The sequence below is a fragment of the Porites lutea genome, chromosome 10, assembly GCF_958299795.1.
Source record: "Porites lutea chromosome 10, jaPorLute2.1, whole genome shotgun sequence".
Classification (NCBI taxonomy): domain Eukaryota; kingdom Metazoa; phylum Cnidaria; class Anthozoa; order Scleractinia; family Poritidae; genus Porites; species Porites lutea.
Window position 1 is genome coordinate 5,200,677 of NC_133210.1, and position 22,844 is coordinate 5,223,520.

The 22,844-nt window shown below is 40.6% G+C and overlaps 2 protein-coding genes and 1 long non-coding RNA gene across 3 annotated transcripts; 1 reads left to right on the forward strand and 2 right to left on the reverse strand.

Annotated features, from left to right (window-relative positions):
* Positions 1 to 413: 413 nt before the first annotated feature.
* Positions 414 to 3,657, reverse strand: LOC140950905 (uncharacterized). Its single transcript, XR_012167214.1, has 2 exons — positions 3,042 to 3,657; positions 414 to 557 (listed from the first exon to the last, which is right to left on the reverse strand). It is a non-coding gene; the product is annotated as an uncharacterized lncRNA (long non-coding RNA).
* Positions 3,658 to 8,304: 4,647 nt separating this feature from the next.
* LOC140949376 (uncharacterized) lies at positions 8,305 to 20,028 on the forward strand. The gene is made up of 3 exons (XM_073398536.1): positions 8,305 to 8,385; positions 18,262 to 18,558; positions 19,615 to 20,028. The coding sequence occupies exons 2-3, from the start codon at positions 18,265 to 18,267 to the stop codon at positions 19,834 to 19,836; spliced, it is 516 nt and encodes a 171-aa protein (XP_073254637.1). The 5' UTR covers positions 8,305 to 8,385; positions 18,262 to 18,264; the 3' UTR covers positions 19,837 to 20,028.
* On the reverse strand, positions 17,150 to 17,848 carry LOC140949414 (uncharacterized). The gene has a single exon (XM_073398576.1). The coding sequence runs from the start codon at positions 17,846 to 17,848 to the stop codon at positions 17,150 to 17,152; it is 699 nt and encodes a 232-aa protein (XP_073254677.1).
* Positions 20,029 to 22,844: the final 2,816 nt, after the last annotated feature.

The window sequence follows — 22,844 nt, forward strand, 5'->3', positions numbered from 1 at the left end:
ATACAGGGTCCTCTTTTGAGACATAGGTGTCCAATAATATTTATCATTTAATACTCCGACTGCAATGCAATGGTATACAGGTTTTACATATACTAAGGAAAGAGCTGAATGCCACTAAATACTTTTAGCTCAAAGTTACAAAGTATTTTTTTTTTCAGAAAATAAGGACCTATTTGAGACTGAACCTAAATAGCCTAAATCTGTGCTAATTGGTTTTTATGTAAGAACCTGACTTGTTTAGGCTAACTTGAAAAAATACAGATTCTTAGTTGCAGGTTTTTACTAGTAACTAAATTTGATGGGAAAAGGATTATCAAAAATTAACATAGCGAGATGAGCTTATTTACAACTCCATCTTTCAGACCTGCAATTTATTTAAGGCTGTCTTATAAAGGAACAACAAGAACAGCATGTGCTTTTTGTCAGCTTTAATGAATTCCAGACTATTTAAATGATCTGTTTAGAAAATCCTCTTAACAGATGGAATAGTAAAATGTGAATTAATAAATCATTTCATCAAACTGTCTTCTGCTTTCCTCTTGCCAAACCATCTTTCCCTACAGAGGAGCAAAGGTTGTAGCAAATATCAGAAAAATAAAAAAAAGACAAGAGGCTACACCTGAAACCCCTCTTTACTGTTACTTTAACACCCAGGGAGAAGGTTGTAGTACTTCTATACAGGTATGTGCCATGGAATAGGAGGTGGGTTTTGAGATGATCAGTCTTTATGGTACACTACCTGGCTTGGCTTTCTGATCCTTTGGTAGGGTTCCTTTGTAAAATTATACTAGCTCATCGTCAGTACATAAAACTTCAGGGATTTCAAAATGTTTTAAAGTATCTGGAGGCTGGGGCTGGGGGGGGGGGGGGACTACAGAATTGCTGGCAACATACAATCAAGTAGCTGATGGAACTCCAGTGGTCACCAGCTTGTTTTGAAACCACTGAAACCTCTGTTTAAAACTGAAGATACATTGATGGGATCAAGATATGAACTTGAGCCTAGAGCTACTGAACATTAAAAAATACTCTTTTTATGCAAATCAAGCTGTTTGAAGATTGAAATAGGAGTGTAAACACTTTTTGACACAAAAACGATGTTTATAATTATCTACATTTACCCAATATTTCCTAGACCTTCACTTGTTGGGGGATTGTGTGTTAAAACAACTCGGAACATTGCATTGAAAGCCTGTTGTCAAGGATACAACTAAGAAGAGATGGTATTTACAACATACCTAGACTGTATTTTTCAGTAGATACTGGAAAAGAATCAAGAATGCATTGTGAATCTAAGCATTAAGATTTTGAGCCAAATACAGGGTCAAAAGACATTAGTCAATAAAAAGGAATGTGGATATTTTTTGGGAAAAAGGAAATCAATACAGCTTGAATGTCTCAGGGCTGGTTTGCATGTTTCTAAAATCCATACATGTAATTTATTGATAATATTTTGATGTTTCTTTTTTTAGAACAATAATAATATCATTGATCAATCAAATAAAGTAGGTGAATAAAAGTTCAGTATTTCCTTTAACACTAGAAGAAAAACTGTTGTATACATACTAATCATTTATACACAGCTGTATATCGTTATTATTGTGGTTCAATTTTATCCCTGGATAATTTTACTTTCCTTTGTGTCATACTCATTATCATACATTTTCATACCCCAAAAAACAGGAAAAATTTAAATTGAAGTATAAAGAAAAAAATAAATATGCCGTCCATGTATGGCCAAAAGAAAAAAAAAATGATCACTGGTTCACTCAAAGCTGCACTGGGTGACTGTTTCTCCTAAAAAGGTTTGAACTCTCTGTTGGATACTCCCTTTTGCCCCACCAGCTACAGGTACATACCCCTCCCCGCTTCCACCTCAGGCATGCCATTCAACATAGATACTGTACTAAAAGAAGACCACTGTCAACCTTATTAAAAAGTTACCGAGTCAAAACATTGTTACTAGGAAACAGAAAAACCATTCTACTGAAGTGAATTATTGCAGTATCCTTCAAATTTTGGTTCCATTGCTTACATGTATTGTTTCTAGTAACAAAAAGTGCAAGTCTTAAGATGAAAGTTTCACGTTACAGAACAAAAACTATCCTTTCTTTTTCCAGGGAGGCCGTTTTCTCCCAACAACTCCCTACCAGCTAGAAATTTCATTCAAGTTTCATATTACATACTTTTTGTTTGTTTTGGCCATGAAGACCCTCTCTCCTTACAACTTTTAAGGATCCTAGAATCAAACAATGCAAATATCCCTTATGCACAACTGTCTTACAATATAGATTTTTATGCTCAGCAAGGGAAAATTGGCAAAAAAATATACTTCCAGTCCTTCACACATAATTGAACTGTCTATCCCCTACTACACAGAGAGAAATAACTGGCAATGTAATTTTGCTTATCTGTGCAAATTAAGTTTGCTGTCATTAAGTTTCACAATCCCCCATAAGCAACCATGCAGTCTGTCTGGAGGTGTGCTGTTACCACCCCTGAAATCCCCTTAGCAAAAACCTTGCATGCCTCCCTCTAAAACAATAAATTATGATCACAGCAGTTGCAGGCATGTGGTATCTTTCTGGTATACTATCGTACTCAAAAGAGACTACTAGTAATAATAATTGATCAGCAAGATTATTGTTTTGGTTATGATATTGTCCTTCTTGGCTGTAGCTCCTCTTAATATCTCCACCTCTCTTGGGGCACCACCTCCCAAAGCAAACGGCCTATTCCCTGTCACATTTTTTCTATTTTATGTGTTTCTTACTCAATAAAATACAGTTTTAGAGATCCAGTAGAAAGTGCTGTGAGAAAAAGGGTAGTTCTTTAGGATGTTTTACTTCCCTTTCCTACTAGTACCACCTGTTCTTTGAGAATTCCTCTTTCATCAACCATTTAAAAAATTTGATATCTAATTCTCTTAACAAAAGCTCACGCTCTAACATTGAATAACTCTAATATTTCTTTACTCTACGTTCCTTGTAATTCTCTCACGTGCACTAAAAGAAAAATACTGGATCAGCAAACCTACTAACCTTAACTATGCGACACCAAGCCAGAGGGTGTTCGAACAGTAGCAGACCGAGCCCCTGCAAAAACTTTACGTCGAGTGGCAAAGCCTTCCAGCTGTTAACACTTTAAACTGTGACCACAAGCTTTTTCCCCACGGTATTTAGCTCAGGATAGGCAATTTTGATTGACGACTTCGATGAATCGGAAGCCGCAAAAGCCAAACTCTTGAGTGACGCACGATTACAAACAGCAAAAGACTCGCCATGACATTCCTCAAAACCGTGCAGTTGAGTGGAAGTTTCTGCAACTTTACGGGGCGTGATAACAACCTTCCAGCGGTGAACACTTTAAACTGTGGCCATCGGCGTTTTTTCCATTCTATTCCGCTCAGGAAATTATATTTTGATTGATGAATTCTCTAAATCAGAGGCCGCAAAAGCCGCAAAACGTTAACGACACTCGTTTTGAAACATCGCAAGACTCGCCATGACATTCCTCGCAGCTGCATGATATTTATCGTTAAAATAATACTAAAACTTCTTTGTTTGGTCATGACATTTGCTTGAAAGGCCGGCTAGATACCTTTTCAACATTCTCGGTATTCAAGATACATAATTCCGTTAGCCTTTGGGTTAAAATAACGAAGAAACCATCTTTGGACGTCCATCTTTGTGCCTCGCGCGAAAACAGAGCTCTGAAACCGGATGTGATGTCATAAATCGGTGGATCATAGGTACACGAAATTTCGCTAAGTCGTGGGCCCCCCCCTGGCTCCCTATTACCGAATCTTCCACGACGGTTAATCGACGTGTGATACGCGTTATCCTCGTGGATAGTTAGTTATTAATTCAATTGAAGACCAATAGGAACAGGTTTCCATAAGTATTCTTTATTTTGGCCAATGATAAAGTGCAACATATTGCGGTAGCTTAGATTTTTCTCGCGAGACGCGGGAGAATTCAAAACTGTGTCCGCCATCTTGGCTGGGTAATCGAAAACTTATAAAAAACTTCCTAATTAAGGATGGTTTTCAAGTCACTTGAAACCTCCTTGAATCGTTTCAACTTTCCGACTTTAATGAGATGCAAAGTCCCGGGTGCAAAGTAAAGTTACTTGAGATTTTACTTAGGCCCTCACACGTATTTTTTGGTTGAGTAAAACTTAGCAGCTCTTAAGTCTTTACCACTTAACAGCCTAGTGTAAAGATAACCACTGTATGCCAAAAAGCAGATGCCAAAAACCAAATGCTAAACTGGTAGTCCTTACCGCCTAGACCCGAAATAAGCTAAGAAATATTTCAAGACAAGTAACAGGGGCACCCAACGAGTTAAACATAGCATTGTTGAACGTATTTTAGTATTTAAACGGTAGATATAGGCATATTTTTACTTCAAGTAAAATAATGCACCTATCAATGTAAAGCCGGCGCGGGGGGGGGGGGGGGGGGGGCGGGGCAGGGCATGGGGTGGGGATTTGATTGTCTTTGTTGGCCCTGGGGTAGGGCATTTGACTGATCCTGTTCTCCCAGGGGAGGGGATATTTGAATCTTTCTTCGCCCGACGTCGAGATATTTGACTGCCGACTCGGACAAAAAAGACTGAGACCGAACATATGTTTCCCGCTTTCACGCTTCACACATGCGCCGTACGGTTTGAAAAGATCAGGAAATCATGGAGGCCAATGAGAGCAAGCGAAGGCTGAGTGGATTTCACTGTTTTGTCTTTAAATTTCGTTTGTTTTAGCGTGTTAGTGATCAATTGAACCTGTTAAAATACTGTGGTATCAAAGTAAACGGAAGTAAAGAGAAACCAAGTCGATTTTTGCAAGTACAATTGATAAGTGTATGGCTTATTCGCTACAATCACTGTAAACTGATAAAACTGACTTTCTTTGTACCTTTTACTAAGAACAGTATATTTAAACTTACAAAATGTGGACTTTCTCCTAAAGGTTTATGTATTCTACGCAGTGTAACACGGATTATGGTTAAAACGTATAATTGCAGCTGTAACAGGAACATGTATCTTTGGTGATGCAGCAACGTTTATAAAAGATTGCAGAGTTTTATTTGGAGATATTTTTATTGTGCCTTTCTTGGGTTCTGCCTTGGGATGGACAGCAATGTGCAGCCTGGGGTGGGGAAATTTGGTTGCATTTGACTGGAATGATTTGCCCGTGGGCAGGGAATTTGATTGCAAATTTTTGAAAAAAGTCAAATCCCCACCCTATGCCCTGCCTCCCCTCCCGCCGGCATTACATTGATAGGTGCATTATTTGAGAAATCAAACGCGACAAACTTTGGAAATCAAAATTGTTATTAGAGAAATCAAACGCGACAAATTTAAAATCAAAATGACACAATGAAAACCAAAAGGAATTTTCCTTTTAATCATAGACAAGATATCAAAATCATAGAGGACAAGAAAAGAATCAGACATAGTAAATTTTATTTGTGACACTGCTCGAACACCGTAGCCAAGACAGCGGTGAACGTGGAAAAAAACTGTACAGATGAGTAGGTTTATTTCTTATGCGGCGTCATAATGCTGTAGGTAAAGTTATGTTAAAATGTGTGGAGAGCAGGGCTTCATAGCTGTCCGTGAAACGGTGCATTTGGTTAAATTTATAGGCAAAGGTTGCTCAATTTTTTTTCGAGTGTTTATGTTACGCTACTTAGTACTACAGGATATAATGTACTACCTGGCCGCACAACAACAGAACAAACTTATACAATTTCCGGTTTTTGCTGATATTGGTGTGGTTTTGATCTTAGATATTCTGTCACAGGCTTGCGAGAAGCACATCCAAACTCGATTTTTAGCAATTTCGGTTTTGGAGTATTACAGACATTACACAGCCAATAATGTTATGTCATGTCTCAGTGCATAGCGGTGCTTACACAGAGCTAGGGATCCAATTTCAGTAGCCTTCTTTGATCGAGTCGCTTTATTTTCTGATTTTAACCATTTATTAACCAGGTTTTGCTCCCAATAGCAGTAGCGCCTTTTATATATTGGAATTATGCTCAAACATATGAACAATTTTCATGTCGCAAACTTGCGGTTTCTTGAGCTTTGAGAAAGGCAAAACATGTTAATCAATCTTAATTATGTTGCGTGGGAAAATGGACCTGAAGTAGACAAGAATCGGTTGTGTGTGAAGCGTTTAAAAACACTTTCTATTTCTAAAATGAGACAGATAGGATGATATTCACGTGACAGTTCTGTGGGTGGTAAACCTTACTCACGGCAAGGCCAAGGCGACACTCAGTCAATTGTTACATCACGACCGAACGAGGCAGAGAGAGTGTTTAAGTGAAAAAAGGGGATGTGCCCCTGGGTAGGGCATAGGGTATGGGTTTCGTCCTCTCTGTTCTAAACAGGGGTATAATTTGGTGCGAGTCTGTCCTTAACAGGGTATACGTAGGGTATACAATTTCCTGCACGTCTGCCCCCTTTTTTCACTAGGCATAATTTTAAAGGGAGGGCTGCGTTTTACCTAGTGAAGATCAACACATTAGGCACTTAAAAGGTTATAGCTTTTTATTGCGACTAAATAACCTTTAAATAAAGTTTTAAGTTTTTTTAGATTTCTCCGAAATGCCTTTTTGTCCGTGAATGTGATAAATCTCCGCTAAGTTTTGATACGCTGGACCCACAGTAAAACTTAACATATCACATGGCTTCGCCGTGACCGAAATCCTCGCTTAAGGATAACAAAGTTATTTTCTTTTTTCTCCAAACGGTTTATCCCGACCAGTAAAAATATGATTAAAATCTTGTCTTCACAAATATATATATCCCTGTTTAGGACAGAGAGGACGAAACCCCCATTGGGAAACCCAAACCCTATCCACGGCACATCCCCATTTTTCACTAAAACACCTTCGCTGCCTCGTTTGGTCGTGTTGTGACCTTTGACTGAGTGTCCCCCCGTCCGTGAGTAGGGTTTACCACCCATAGAAACTGTCTCGTGGATAAGATCAAATAAAAAAACGCCATTTGAGAAATCAAACGCGACAAATTTTGGAAGTCAAAAGTGTCATTTGAGAAATCAAACGAGACAAGTTTCGGAAATCAAAAGTGCCATTTGATAAATCAAACGCGTTAAGTTTCTGAAATCAAAAGTGTCATTTGAGAAATCAACGACCTCATTTTGAAAATCAAACATGTACTGAAAGAATCAAACGAGGAAATTTTGGAAATCAAAAATGTAGTTGAGAAATCAAACACGTCAAGTTTTGGAAATCAAATATTAGCTGGAAAATCAAAATGAAACACTAAAACCAAAAATATTTTTCTCTTTAATCAAAGATAAAATATCAAAATCAAAGAAAACAAGACAAGAATCAAAATAAGTAAATTTTATAAGTGATACTTCTCGAACACGGTACTTGGCAGCCGTTGATTATTTTCAGGATATATATTATCGAAACCAAGCTGGATTTTGTTTCGTTTAACGATAAACATCTTCAAAGACGACGAAAATTTGTCGCCGAACGTGACTTTCCTATACTAAACTCTTACACTGGTCAGGTTTAATGTCTGATTCACAGCAGGGACCCGAAATTTGTGACGTCATTAGTACAAAGCGCTATTGAATAAGTGTAGAAAAGACATTCCATTTTGAGATTCAGGTGTTTTAAACTGCTTGGGCACTGTAACAGATTCACTTTTCTCCTTAGTTTTCTTATACTTCATGACTTTCTCTGTGTATTGATATACTTGATAGATCACGTTTACATTTTTTTGGCATTTGATCCATGTGTCTTTTTGCTTTTTTTGCATACAGTGGTTGTCTGTTGTCTGTTGTGCACACAGTGGTTGTCTGTGGTTGTCTGACTGTTAAGTAAGACTTAAGAGCTGCTAAGTTTTACTTAGCCAAAAATTCGTGTGTGAAGCCCTAAGTAAAATCTCAAGTCACTTTACTTTGCATCTCATTAAAGTAGGAAAGTTGAAACGATTCAAGAAAGTTTCAAGCGACTTGAAAACCATCCTTATGACCGACAATAGCTGACTTGCGGTTACAGTTGCGGTTTCTTGAGCTTTGAGAAAGGCAAAACATGTCAATCATTCTTAATTATGTTGCGTGGGAAAATGACCCTACGTTAACCTGAAGTAAACAAGAATCGGTTGTGTGTGAAGCGTTAGTTTACTTGGAGTGATTAAAATTTACTTGTCTTGAAATATTTCTTAGCTTATTCAGGCTCTAGTGTAAAGACTAGCAATGGTGCTCACTCAAGTAAATCATTGCATTGTTCCATATGCCACGTACAAAAGCAACCTTTTCACTTCACTTCTCTCATTCGTCCTTGATCCTTGAGGGTGCGAAAGGTTCACTTACAACAGCGTATAACACAGAGTTAAGGTAAGATGTATGTATGATTACCAAGTATACTAGGTATACCTATCGATAGAGTGCCAACGAGCAAATCATGCGTATTTTGCTAAGGAAGAAAATTCCTTTTTTTTTTGCCATTTGACCGTTTCTTGGTCCCTTCCTGAAGGAAGTCCAGCTACAAATCTACTGTCGGTTCGGTTTCACATTGTTGATAAATATTTGCACAGTTTAATCATTTAAACCTCCTTTCAAATTTCCCGAGGCTTTTTGTTATCGGATTGAAACTTAGAATGATTCGCTGGGCCATCTGAAATGTTTCCAAGGACATGCGATGTACGGCACGTCGGTATTTAATTTTAGTTCATTATTTTTAGACTGAACTCGGCCACGTTTCGAAAAAAATGGCGTTGTTTTCTTTTCCTTTGTCGTTCGCTTTAGGCTTGTAATTCGTTTTTGTTGTCATTGTTTTTGTTTGCTGGTTAGATTTTTTCCCCAACACCAGATTTTCCAACTGAAGCGACTGCATTCTTCGTGTCAAGCTTTCCTTATCTCCTCGTGTAATCTGATCCTTTTTAGTGGTGAGAATATTGCTTGCTTCACATAGAACACTTTTGCTGTTTCACAAACTTCTCTTCGTTTAAACTTAACATTATGGCCCTTAAAATTAATAGAATATATCAAGTACTCATGTCTCTTGACTGCGGTGTTATTCAACTTGAGCCCGTGCGCCAGGTACTGCCTTTTGATTGGTTCACAACTGACCACTTGGTCTCAGGGGAATCTACATTACATTAGAGGACGCGATCCATTCAACCAAAGTTTCCGGAAATTTCGGTCCAAAACTCAATGGATCGGTTCGGTCCAACCGGAAAAGTTTCGAAAAAACAGGTCCACCTTTTGAGGTGGTCCTCTTTTCCCGGTCGGACCGGTCTGAATGTTGGTTGAATGGATCGCGCCCCTAGGTAACACATTTTTCGGCTCGATCGAGAATTTTTCTGCCTATTGCCCAGTCTTGCGCGGCTCTATTCTGCTGCCGCCTCGCCATCCGAGCGTCTTCGCTCGGATGGCTCGTTGGCAATTACAGTACTTATTAAGATTAGACAACCAAAATCATAGCAAAGCTAGAATAGACGATAGTTATTTAGTTTTCGTCTGTTACAATCTAGTCATCATTATCATGTAGCTAATTTTCAGATTCGTTCTTGCTATTTAGCCCTCTATGTATTATTTTAGGCTGCGGACGTGCATCTCGTATATGTTTTTATATTTTTTGTTTCCTTTCTTTGGTTCACATCCATTTCAAATTACTATAAGAGACCTATAAACGTTTCCGGGTGTAGTATAAAAAGATATGCTTGATTGATCTAAGCAAACTTCGCGCCTTTTCAGACCTTTTCAGTTTTGCAAATTCTGCCATATACGAAAAAGTCCAAGGGTGTTAACGAATAAGCAAAAATAAGGTTCGTTGTTTTTTTGTTTTCCATATAAAAAGAACTGCGGATAATTTTTAAGAGGAATCAAAGATCAAGGGTTTTTTTAGTTAAGCATGCAAGGCCCGACTAAAAACACGATTAAAAATTACTTAGCTATGTCAGAGCACGTACAGCTTCGAACTTCGTTTGTTTATTAAAATAACTTTTAGCTAGTGTTTGGCAAAAGCCCGTTCTAAAGCAGTTTAATTTAGCCAGAAACGCCTGTGTTCTGTATCTAATAGCTCGTAGTACATATACTAACCGTTACGTACTCTTTTTGAATAGCATTTGGAAACATTTATGTAAAAGCACTTATAGGAAACCGTCGAGGTCCATTAGAATAATTGTTTAAAACCACGGTTTAAAGAAAATCGTTCGGAAAGTGTTTGACAGTCACATGAGAAAGCTATGTTCTGGCATGTTCTGGTACTGTGCAGACGTGTGTTATTGAGCTCCGCACTAGTGTTGAAATTTTGAGTGTAATTTTGATAATGACTCGAAAGTCAAATTCAAATCCCAGTGCCAAATCCCTTCAAGAAGAAAACGAAGCTTTGAAGAAAGAAATAGCCGGAAAGTACTTGTAAGCTTCTGACCTATATTCTCTATTCCAGTTAATCTCAGCTATGTTTTTAACGTAACCTTTCTTCTGTTCCTTACCTTTTGTACAACTTAATATATTTATATAAGCTCAAATAACGTTTGTTGACCTGTTAATTTAATATAATACCATGAGTGCGTATTTTGTTTTACTGAAATAGACACTGCCCACCTAGACTAACCTTTGCTATTTGTGGCCAGTGAGAAAAGAGAATCTTAAATATCTGGATAAAGCAATACATGAAACCAATAAATGAAATTTCTTGAAAAAAAACAGCAAATTATTTTACAACTAAAAAGCGTTAATAAGCTTAAAGTGATCTTTGCGTTAAGTAGAAATGCTGCGCTGATAACAAGTTTCTAGAATATTCAGGTGCACATGCAATCGGATACTTCGACCCCGGCGGGGGGGGGGAGGTACTCGATATATACTTGGGTGCGGAGGTGCGGCCCGGCCCCTCACACCCTGACCCTGTTTAAGACAAAAATCGCTGATTTTCCTACCCTGTTTAAGACAGAATTCCGATTTTTGATACCCTGTTTAAGATATTTAACCCGAGACCCAAAAAAATTTTGCTGTAGTTTAGTTCGTAGAACATACGCGAAGGCCGTTTATCGTCCAAGAAAAGATACCTTGTTTAAGACAAAAATTGATAAAATCGATACCATGATTAAGACAAAAGGTGATAAAATCGATACCCTGTTTAAGACAAAAATCCCGAGAAACATACCCTGGCTGGCCGCCATCCCCATTAAGCCCTTATAAGGGAGTACCCCGCCCCCACCCCCACCACCGGGCCTTCGACTGTGTCGGATTTGAAGTCCTAAGGTCAGAACACAAACAGCTTCGGGCAAGGTGCTATAGAGATACCAAAAAGTTACCGAAGAAACACTGACGAAATGCTTAACACTGTATGCTAAAAAGCAGATGCCAAAAACCAAATGCTAAATACTGGTAGTCTTTACACTAGACCCTAAATAAGCTAAGAAATATTTCAAGACAAGTAAATTTTAATTACTTCAAGTAAAATAACGCTTCAACTTAAGACCATTTTCCCCCGCAACATGATTAAGATTGATTGACATGTTTTGCCTTTATCAAAGCTCAAGAAACCGCAAGTAACCGCAAGTCAGCTAAGTCGGTCATAAGGATGGTTTTCAAGTCGCTTGAAACTTTCTTGAATCGTTTCAACTTTCCTACGTTAATGAGATGCAAAGTAAAATGACTTGAGATTTTACTTAGGGCTTCACACACGAATTTTTGGCTAAGTAAAACTTAGCAGCTCTTAAGTCTTACTTAACAGCCTAGTATAAAGACAACCATTCACTGGCGAAAAACCCATCATAATCCAGAGGCCCGATTTTAGTGCGCGCCCGAGGAGGCCTAATCTCCACAGCAACCACTGCAGATCCGTTTCCAATAGTTTTAAAGTCAAGGCAGGTCAAGCGTACCCTCAAGATTCTGTTAATGGATAGGTTATTTGAATCAAAGGCTCCTAGGAGCGAACTCATGGATGAATTGAATTAGTGTAGAAAAAACATTCCATTTTGACATTCAGGTGTTTTAAACTGCTTGGGCACTGTAACAGATTCGTATACGTTTAGTCTCAGATATTGGTTCACTGATATGTATATACCGGCTCTTTTTATAGGATAACTGTTTTGAAACTTAATTTTTTTTTGGCTTTTTATTGTAAAAAACTTTAGGTTTTGGTTATCTAAATGCAGTACAATATTTTGACTCCACTACACAACATCAACAGACAAAATGTAAAGGCAAATAAGTTTATTTTGGGACGGCTTGGCGAGAACCAACCCTAAAAGTACGCATGAAATACAGCAATAGGTAAATAACTAATGTACAACACTCGTAAATAAACTAGCTTTCACAAAAAGAAAGAACTGCTACATCTGGTCGATCTCGACCTGAATCCCCCATTTAAGCACGCAGGCTTAGTGTCAGTTAGACTGCCAGTTAGGCTGCCAGTTAGGCTGGGGAAACTTAATAAAACTCTGATCAACGGATAACTGGGACAGGGAACACTGAAGGACCGCAGAGGCTGAGCGCCGGGAAAAAACTGAGAATCGTTCACTAACGTACCCAACAAGGCATGTAGGCCAATTGCCAGTTAGGCTACCAGGAAAGGCTAGGGCACGACATTAAGGGTAAACAAATGGTTAACAACCCTTAAAGAAGTCTGTCACATTGTAAGCAATCAACTGTCGCCACTTAAAGAGCGGTCCCGGGACAGCTGACCTAAGCATACATAGAAAATAAACTTATAAAACATCAAGTGATTTATTTCATATACATCTATCGTAAATACATTAAGTAAAGGAATAGGTGAACGACTGTGAAAAACCAAACAAGTATATAAGATAAGAAACGGGAAAACAAAACAAAACAAAAGAAACTGAAAACTAGCAGAGCTGAGCTACCGCTTACAACTGAAACAAATGCGGTAAGACGGAGGCCAGAAAAACCTGCCCAAAAAAACCGCGAAGGGAAAAAATGCGGGCAGGAAATCTGGGTAGGAACCAAGGCTCAAGCTCAAAGCCCTTCCTACGGGACCTTACAATGTAATCGAGAATAGACTGCTCCTAAAAAAAACAAAAACAATAAACAAAAAATAAAGAAAAAACCAAAGAGAGGTTGGTTCAGAAGCCTAGATGACGTACACGTGATATACGCAGCTTTATGTACCCCGATATGTCTACCCATGGTGCACACGGCCTAGTACCCAGGCCCTGTTGGATCTCGTGCCATCAAAATATTTATTTCTGCCTTCTGCGAGGGCTCATTCGCCAGAAATAACATATTTTGACTCCACTACACAACATCAACAGACAAAATGTAAAGGCGAATAAGTTTATTTTGGGACGGCTTGGCGAGAACCAATCCTAAAAGTACGTAGAGTGACAAAGTATTGGGCGAAATAGCAAATGAAAGCTCCTAGAGCCCAAGAGACTTGGAAACTGAAAGCTTTTTTTCTAGGTCATCATCCACATAGGTGTCTTTGGCTTGCGCGGACTTCCAGCGGCCGTGGCTCTGAAATACCCTGTCACTAACGCCATTATTAGCAGCGAAAGTGGCCCCTCCCGAACGCAGGGAATGAAAACCAAAAGTGGAAGGGTCAACCCCGACGCTTCTCAGGTCTTTGCGAAAAGCCTCCCTAATTGTGGTATAGCTTATAGGCTTGTCCTGGGAAAGTAACTTAAAGGAGTTCTTCCCCCTAGAGATGGGTCTAAAAATGAGATCCCTGGAGATAGAGGGGATGGAAAAATGTGCAAGGTACGTCTTAAGAAGCTTGACAGGACAAGCGGGGCCAGAAATTTACGAAAAAATCACCTTATCGCCCTTACGGAGTTGGTCGTTCTTGCTTGTGAGAACCTTGATGACCATGAAACCCTCGTGAAAAAAAATATCATTCCTCCTAATTCTTGAGACATCATCAAATCTAAAAAAGCCAGCGAATGACAAAACGTACATAGTGACCTTACGTAAATGAACGGGGTTTTGAAGGTCGGCTAAGCCAATAAGGTCATGGATGACTGAGGAAGAAATTGGTTCCTTACGGTTAACGACCCTAGTACCTAAAATCCTTTTGGAAGCACACCTAACCGCTTTAACAACTGGGTTATCCGTAGGGGAGGGGATACTCGCCATGGTATGGGCCCATTTAATACCGTAAAAAGCTTAGTCTACGACGCACGGAGAGTGCGACTCGTCAATGAGGTGTTGCAAATACAAGGCAACATGGCAGGGACTTGCAGGACAGGCGCAGGAATGAAGCTTACTGGTAGCGAAATCTTTCCACCTGCGAAAGGCACGATGGTACACCATTGTCGTACTAATGGCCTTTGAGGAGAGAACCGTTGACTGTAGACTGTCAGTCAGCCTCAGGATGAAACCCTCAGGAGGCAAATTCTGGAGCCCACGCCAGAAACCAGAGCGGAATATATCTGAAAAGTGATCGAAAATACAAAGGGAAAATGTGAAGAGCACGAAAAATAAAAAAGGAATAATAAATAATAATAATAAATAATAAATAATAATAATACTAATACTAATACTAATACTAATAATAAAACAACGAGCTAAGGAACCGGAAAAAGGAACCGCCCAAAGAGAGAGGGTGGGGTGGGGGGGAGGCGAGAGGCTACATGCAAAAAACTAATGGGTCCAAACCTGAAGATATTAGCACAACAAGCGCTTAGGAGCACAAGTAACACTTTCCATCAGGTATAGAGCAAAAGCCCGCCAGGGAGGAGGGAGGTCTGGGGCGCCGAAAATTAACTCGAAGCGCAACGACGTCAAAATCTATGGGCCTGGAACCGAAAAGGGAATTACGGGCTTTTCCTGGAACGAATAACCCTTGGAACTTAGGCAAATAAACCCAGTCGACAACAAAACTATTCCAGTGCACTCCATCTCTTGCACAGACATTCCAGAAAAAGGCTGACTTCCATAGGGGAAGAACAAGGGTTCCCTGGGCGCGGCAGAGCTCCATGTGCTTGATGACTCTGACAATAAGGCAAACCGGTGGACAAAGCCAGTTGTTGTCGTAACCCCAATTTTGAGCAAAGGCATCAACGGCCTCACAGCCTGACTGAAAAAACCGAGAGTTAAATCTTGGCAACTTGGCGTTGTAGCTACAGGAGAACCTGTCAATAGTGTGTGGACCCCAGAGGTGGTTTAGTCCTTGAAAAACAATATCGTTGAGGCCGTAATCGTCGAAATCAACAAGCTTGCTGATACAGTCCGCACTAACGTTCAGGTCCCTGGGGATCCACTTGACCTCGAGAGAAATACAATGTAGGAGGCAAATTTGAAAAACAACGAGGGCTAATTCCTGTAGGTCGCATTTCCTGCTCCCGTTGCGCAGGATGGATTCGACGTTCTGGTTGTCAGAATAACAAAAAACCTTAGAATTAGATCAGCGACTCGCGAAGGCTTTTAAGGCAAGACAAACCGCTTTGAGTTCTCTCCAAGTTGAACTACGGACACTTTCCGTTAAAGACCAGTTCTGATGAAAAGTCAGCTCAGGTTGGGAGTCCATAAAAGCGCCGCAGGCTGAATCGGAAGCATCGGAAAAGCAGCTAACCCTGACCGGAAGCGAAGAAGCCCCCCAATAAATTTTGCCGTTGATAACATGAACATTGTTCGACCAAAATTCAATTTCACACAGAGAATCATCGGACAGGACAACCTCGCTATCCCAGGAAACAGCTGAATCCCGGGGGGGGTACTGCCATATATGGGCTAAACAGGTATGTGCCGCTGTGAAGGGTATGGTTTTCAGGCAGATTACTCTAGGGTAGGGTATATAAATCAGAGCATTTGGAACTAGAATAGGGTATCATTTTTCAGGAAACTGATCAGTTGGTTGAAGATTTTATCTAGACAAGGGAAATAGGTACTCTAGGATAGGGGGATTTGGGTAGTTTACTCTAGTATAGGGTAGCAAAATTCAGCTGAACTAGCTCTGGTATAGGTTAAGGGTTCCAGGGTTCCAGCGGCACATCCCCACCCAGAAATTCCTAAAGTACCCCCCCGGGAGCTGAATTAACAACTGAGAAAATAAACCGGGTCATGATGCGCCCCACAGACCCCACGCAGCTCGAGAGGGAAATAATTTGACCGGCTACGCTCGCGACGCGTTTAACATGGACCGCGGAGGAAGACTTGCATGAAGACAAAGCGGTTAAGTCGTGAGACAATTTAGCAATGCGTTCATCCGTGGCTCTAATAGTACCATCGAGAGTGTTGAGATGAACGCCAAGCCATGATATAATTTAAACGGGCTCCCACAGCGATCTTACCTTATTAGGGACAAATCCAGACTTAAGCAAGTCGGCATGGACAGTCAAACTATTAATTTTGGCTTGAACTAGACCAGCTCCTCCTCCTAGACCATCGTCAAGAAAAATGACAATAGGGATGCCCTGGCTTCTCCAAGATATCTGAAGCGGTTTGAGAATTTTTGTGAAAATAAAGGGGGCTGACGAGAGCCCGAACGGAAGCACGCAAAATTGGAAATACCTAAAAATCCCGGTGCCGAAATCCCAGGCGAACGCAAGAAATTTCCGGTAATCGGGGAAAATTTCGATGTGGTGGTACCCGGACTTGAGATCAAATTTGAATAAATAAAAACCCTTGTCAAAAACTTGAGTAGCCACAGACAAGTCCTCGCACTTGAATTTCTGTTTGTAGATAAAAGTGTTAACGTGCCTAAGATCCAGGATAAGTCTTTGTTTGCCGGAGCGTTGGGTCGAAACAGAAAGTGGGTTAATAATATCTGGAGCTCAAAAAATTTCTTCGATGAGGTTGAGACTAAGAAGCTCATTAACAGCTATGGTAACAAAAGAACTGTTAAGACGTGCGGAAGCATTGTTGGCCTTGTAAAAGGGCGTGGGTAGCTGGAAGAAGGGAATTTTGTAACCTTGGCTATTAACATTCAAAATGAACTGAGAAGCTGGCAAAGTACGCCAGAAATCGATTCACTTGAAAAGTCTTCCCCGAACTGAAGGTTGAATAGAAATATCAACAGTACTCTCAGAGTCCTTAACCCCGCCTAAAACTAGCGGGGTGGCGCGTCAGAAGAAACTGATGTGACATCGAGACTCTCCTGATCTGAATTACGGCTTTCCGCCTCAAAAATCAAATCACTACAAAGAAAATTGGAATAGATTGCACCTGATTGTTGTCCTTCGTCAGCTAGTCATTTAGGAGTTTGTGATGTTTGCTTGACTATCGTCGGGCAACAGGAGCGCCAATGACCTGGCTTTCCACAGGCAAAACAGGTGCCGGCATTGGGTCGACGAGAAGGAAAACCAGGAACGTTCAACATAAGAGGCTGATGTTGAAACTGCGAACTTGAGGTGGACGCCCGTGTTCCAACGGACGAGGATCTGTTATTGAAAGTCCAAACGGTGGTCTTCTTCTTTTTACGGGCCTGCAGCGCTACACGGGCACGTCTCACTGCACTGTGAATTCTTTCCTCGTCCTCCGAATCATCAGCCAGATCGTGCTGTTTATATTCCTCAACTGTCGCCCAGCCAAACTCGGACTTGTCCGCTAATAAAATAAGCTTTTGCCTCTCGCAGAGCAGTTTCTCACCTTCCGCGAGATCCGACTTTACTTTCTCTAACTGACCATTCTCCACAGCAGACTTGGCGGTACCAATATTTTCCGCTAGCCTACGGCTAAAGTTGAACTGGTCTTCATTGGCCTTCTTCTTAAACTTATGTGGTTCGTCATACTTGAGTTTCTTTATTTCTTTCATCTGCTGCTCGGCCGAATCTTCATTGGAGCGCTTGATTTGACCAACGGTTTGTGCTAACAAATCTTTAAACGAGTCCATTAACTGCTTGTTATTCTCTCGAATGAGATCGGACACTTCGTCTTTGCTGACGGACATAACGCAAAAGACAAACGACAAGAACGTTAAGGAAAAAACCAAAGAGAGGTTGGTTCAGAAGCCTAGATGACGTACACGTGATATACGCAGCTTTATATACCCCCGATGTCTACCCATGGTGCACCCGGCCTAGTACCGAGGCCCCGTTGTATCTCATGCCGTCAAAATATTTATTTCTGCCTTCTTCGCGGGGTCATTCGCCAGAAATAACATTTAGGTTGAAGTGTAACATACATGATGTCTGAGTTTTCTTCTCTAGCAACATGTTAAGTTTCTTCTTCTTTCCGTTAATCGATTTCAGGTGTGGTTTATTTTTGTCATCTTTGTAAGGATTTTTCTAGCTTCCTATCACTGACTTTGTCGACATCTATTAACCTGTAATTGTAAGTATTTCATTGTTTATTGTCTTGTAGATCATGGCTGAAATAGAACTGACATCGCGTTCAGGTACAAAACACACCTTCACAGAGCAAGAGGTTAGCAATCTGAAATCCTCTAATCGTGAGTATGTGACAGCTGAGGTCCTCCGAGGAACCTACATCTTCTACTCCAATGAAAACTTCAATCCAGATGGTTCTGGGGATCACGAAATTCTAGAGCAAGGGCCCCCTAAATCCATTGAAAAGTTCAATGGCTCTTATTATTGCTTGCCGGATGACAATGAAGGAGTTATTTTGTTCGCACATCCTAACTTCGGCGGGAAACATAAGGTGAAAGTCTTATTGCCTTATGGTTATTGTTGCTGGAAGCTATTAGAGCTTAGCGCTTATTAGAGGGAGGGCTCTCATTCGAGAAAGTACGGTACTTAAGACAATTTCGTTTTGATCTCATGAATCTATCCACTTTAAGCAAACACAGCAAATAATTAACAAACGTGATAGAACATCAAAAAGGTTTTAGTGGCCGTCTTCGTTTTAAACTACCAGAAAAATGTTTCGATCAACAGTCTGTGTGTTTATAATAGGTCTGGAAAGTGGGCCCTGATCGATCCTGAATTCCTTTTCCTTTTTCACGAGAATCCCGCACCCCAAACTTGTTTCATCACCATCCCGAATATCATTTTCTTTCCCAAACATATCCGCGCCCAAATTTTGGCAAATCTCGCTTACCGGGTAATGTATCTTACATTCTATTTTGCGTCATGTTAACTCAAAACCCACGCTTGCTTGCGTTTCCACGACAACAGTCATTTTTTTAGTCAACGTCAAGACCTGCCCGAACAAATATAGTCACGAATTACACAGCGCACAATTTAAGCCAAAAAATGTTTCACAGAAAATGATTCTTGTTCAAAATTGGTTCGAAAGGTGAATTATTGCTCAACGTTTCCTGCAAATGCCAAAAAATGCTCAAAACGCAAGACAGTGCTCCTATTAAAAGGGTGGATTTCCACTGTCGCGTAATTTTTACCTGCGTAGCGGCGTAAAATTTACGTTCGCAAATAAAATAGAGGCGACGTATGAAAGGTCGCGAGGAAAATTAAAAGTTGAACGTCGCTCAACTTCACCTTTAAGCTCGACACTTTATATCTTGCCTCTATTTTATTTACGCGAATAAAATTTCCGCGCGTGTACACGCACATAAAAATTACGCGACAGTGCACGTGGAAAGCCACCCTAAGTGAAAAAAGTGCTCAAACTTTGTTCAGAGCAAACAGAAAATTCCAATAAGGTAACTTACCCCAATCTGGGCCCCATCAATGTTAGCCTTTTGATACCTATTAGGTAACTCCTTAACTTTTTACTTGTGTTTGTACCTACTTACAGTGGTACGAGGAACATTGCGGTGATCTTTCCGTGGATTTCCCTCCTGAGACAGCCGGCGGAGTCTCCGCTGCCATTGTGCTCTCTAAAAACCAAGATTTTGCGCTTTGGACCGAGACATATTACAAAGGAGATAGCTACGAGTTGCATCCAGGTCCGATTCAGCAGTATCAGGATCTGTCTACTATTATTGGAGACCAAGTGAAGAGCCTTAACAAGATTTAAGCAGGCCGCAGCTGTCATGAGCGAGTTTGAAACTCACTTCCCCATTTTTAGAACAAGCTTTCTTTTAAATTTTAAGTAATTTTGTAGTATCATGCATGCTGATAAATTTTAACGATAAGAAATGTTAAGATCTGTTAGTTTTGTCAACTATGATGGGGCATTTCAAAAATAAAATGCAAAGGTTGAAACCTCGATTGATCCAGTATTTTCGCTATATTCTCTCTGGGGACGTAACACTAGCATGCCGCCTTGTATAGCCTGTAGTCGTCTCTGTTTGGATCGTACACATTAATAGTAGACTGAGAGACGGCTGGAGACGAATCAGGGCTAAATTACGTGTTTGTGCATTGTGGGTAACGAGAAAATAAGGGATTGTGAAACAGCCTATGTTCCCAGGTGTTGGTGTTCAGTCTTTTCGGTCACGGTTTGGTACACTTCTTTGCACGCCCCAGCCACCATCCCTCAGCGATAAACTAGCCCTCATCCAGGAGCTCTCCGTTCCTATCTTGTTGGCATTACGGCATCGTTTTTTATGGCCCCAGTGAGAATAGATTACTACCCACGCTAGTTCCCTCCTTCCTCGCGCGCCCAGTCACGTTCTGGTTCGCTCTTCGCGTTGTCGCGCACCGTATTTATTTTCTTCTTTATCGTTCCCTTTTGATCGGCTTTAACGCAGGATCCGAAAAGCGTTCAACGAGGTCTCAAACCACTTAGTCTGAATTTAGTCATTCCAGTAAAGTAACTTACAAGACCAAGAAACAAACAAACAAAACAAACCGTAACCTTGAATGATTCTGCACTAAACACATAGAACGAAATAATACCAAGTTGGCAGATTATGTCAGCTTGTTTTGCTATTCTCTTTAAGTATGAAAATTCTGCGTCTGTATCATTAGGCTAATACTGCCACCATCGTTCTATTAATCTGTTATATTCATAACAGTAATTGAGGAACCCCACTTGAAGTTTGTAAAAGCCTCATGGTTTCTTTGAGCTTTACTTGCTTTTTTCAGTAGCAAGATTTTTTCGAATTTTACCAAATCTGAAAATGAAGAAATGATCGTCGCAGTGAACGCAATTTATGCAATTGCGTAAGGAAGCCTGAAAAAATTCAGGACTTCAAGGGGGTTTGAACCCGTGACCTCGCGATACCAGTGCGATGCCTTACCAACTGAGCTATGAAGCCACTGACGTTGGGAGCAGGTCAATTGTGGGTTCATGCCCACCTGTCTAAACAGTGTAATGGACGTTTCTTCTTAATGGGAATTTAAGAGACCTTTTAAAATTCAAACAGAACAACTCGCCCAGCCAAAATACGTCGGCTCTGCAGTCTAATCAAGTTCCACCCTTATAAAAATTTTGGTCACGGTATCAAATAGCCTGCGTTGCAGACGAAACTTAACTTAGCCTCCCATCCAGATGTTCTTAGGGGTTCGTCACGCATTTCTCTGCGTTAAAAGAAAAGTGTATTTAACCTGTTTCACCCTTTTATCTACGATAGTTTTCGCGTTTTTTTGTTAGGTTTTATTATTCCTCATCCCTAAGTATTAAGTGATAATAAGATAACATTCAGCGGTACTCACAGTTCTGGAATATGGACTTGAGGAGTCTTGAGTTTTTGCCAGGTAAACGACGAAAAGGAAGATCCTGAACTTTGTCCATAACATGTTAACACGTAAAAAAAGTGATCACCGCAAGGCCTTAAGACCAATGCATATTTTACAACGATTATCGACTGAGGCGAAATAAAGTTTAAGAATCAACAGCATAACAAGTAAGCTCGATCTACGTGTGGCCTCCTCGCCAAAATCACTCCAAATTCAATATAGACGCATCCTTATCGTCACCATTGCGAAGTTTATTCTAGAGCGCGGCCTTGCGGGATATCCCCAATTTAGAAAAAAAATGCCGCATAAAATTTACGTTGCCGCGTCAAATGGCACACCAAAAAAATAGGCTCAAGGATAAATACTATTTTTTAAATAAAGTTTTCGAAAACATCTCTGACAACAACACTGATTTGACGGCCGCTCTATAAACTTACTTTGCACTTTTATAGCCTCTTACTTTCTCAATAGACCTTATTCACGATACCCGCCATCTTTGCGCGCGCTTAACGGACTGATGGGATAAAAGCAATGTCACGTGGTTTCTTAGGGGGCAAACAAGTGAAAAATATTGCCAGTGGAAGAAGTCGTGAAGACCTTTTCATCTTAAAAAAAAGGAAATTTGGGTTGGAGCTGAAGAGAAGGAACCGCGCCCGAGTTCTGACAGAGCTGGTAGAATTTATCGCCTTGCCGTTCCCGTTCCCAAGTTAACTTAAAATCTGGTCATTTCACGTCGTAGTTATGCTTGTTTTGCTCATGAACCCTATTGCGTTTTTGACGTCCCCGTTGTCGTCGCAGTCGTAGTTTGTGAAATCCCTATTAGGGAACGTCAGCAACGACGAAGGCGACGGCAACGAGAACGCCAAACAACAACTTTGCATGTGCATCACGCTTTTTTGTACATTTCTTTGCTGTCACTGTACGACTACGACGTGAAAATGCCTGATTTCACGCTCTATGGCGGACGTAAAGAAGCGACGACGAATTTTCTGTCTCTTTCTTAACTTGACTACGGTCCCCAAGAAATCAACTCTAGGAAAATTCGCCTAAATTTGAAATTTTCAGCTTATTGGAATAAACGGGACGATGACCGCAGACCGTTTTAGGGCTACGTCGTTTGTTCCTTCCCTATGTTTGTTGACGAAGAGAGGATTTTTCTTTTGCACCCCATCACCGTGGTCTACGTCCTCATCTGTCTTCGAACAGCGGTGTGGGTTCTTTTACATGTACTTTTCCCTCCAGTTAGTAAAAGAGGATGAAGGAGGCAAAGCCAACGGCTTGATGTCACCGCCTAACTAACGACGCGACAGCTAGCAATCTTACCAGTGTTTTTAAAGACCTTGGTTGTTGGTCTGGGAGATGCTTTTTGATTTGATCAACTTAAGAAAGTCGAGCTGTAGT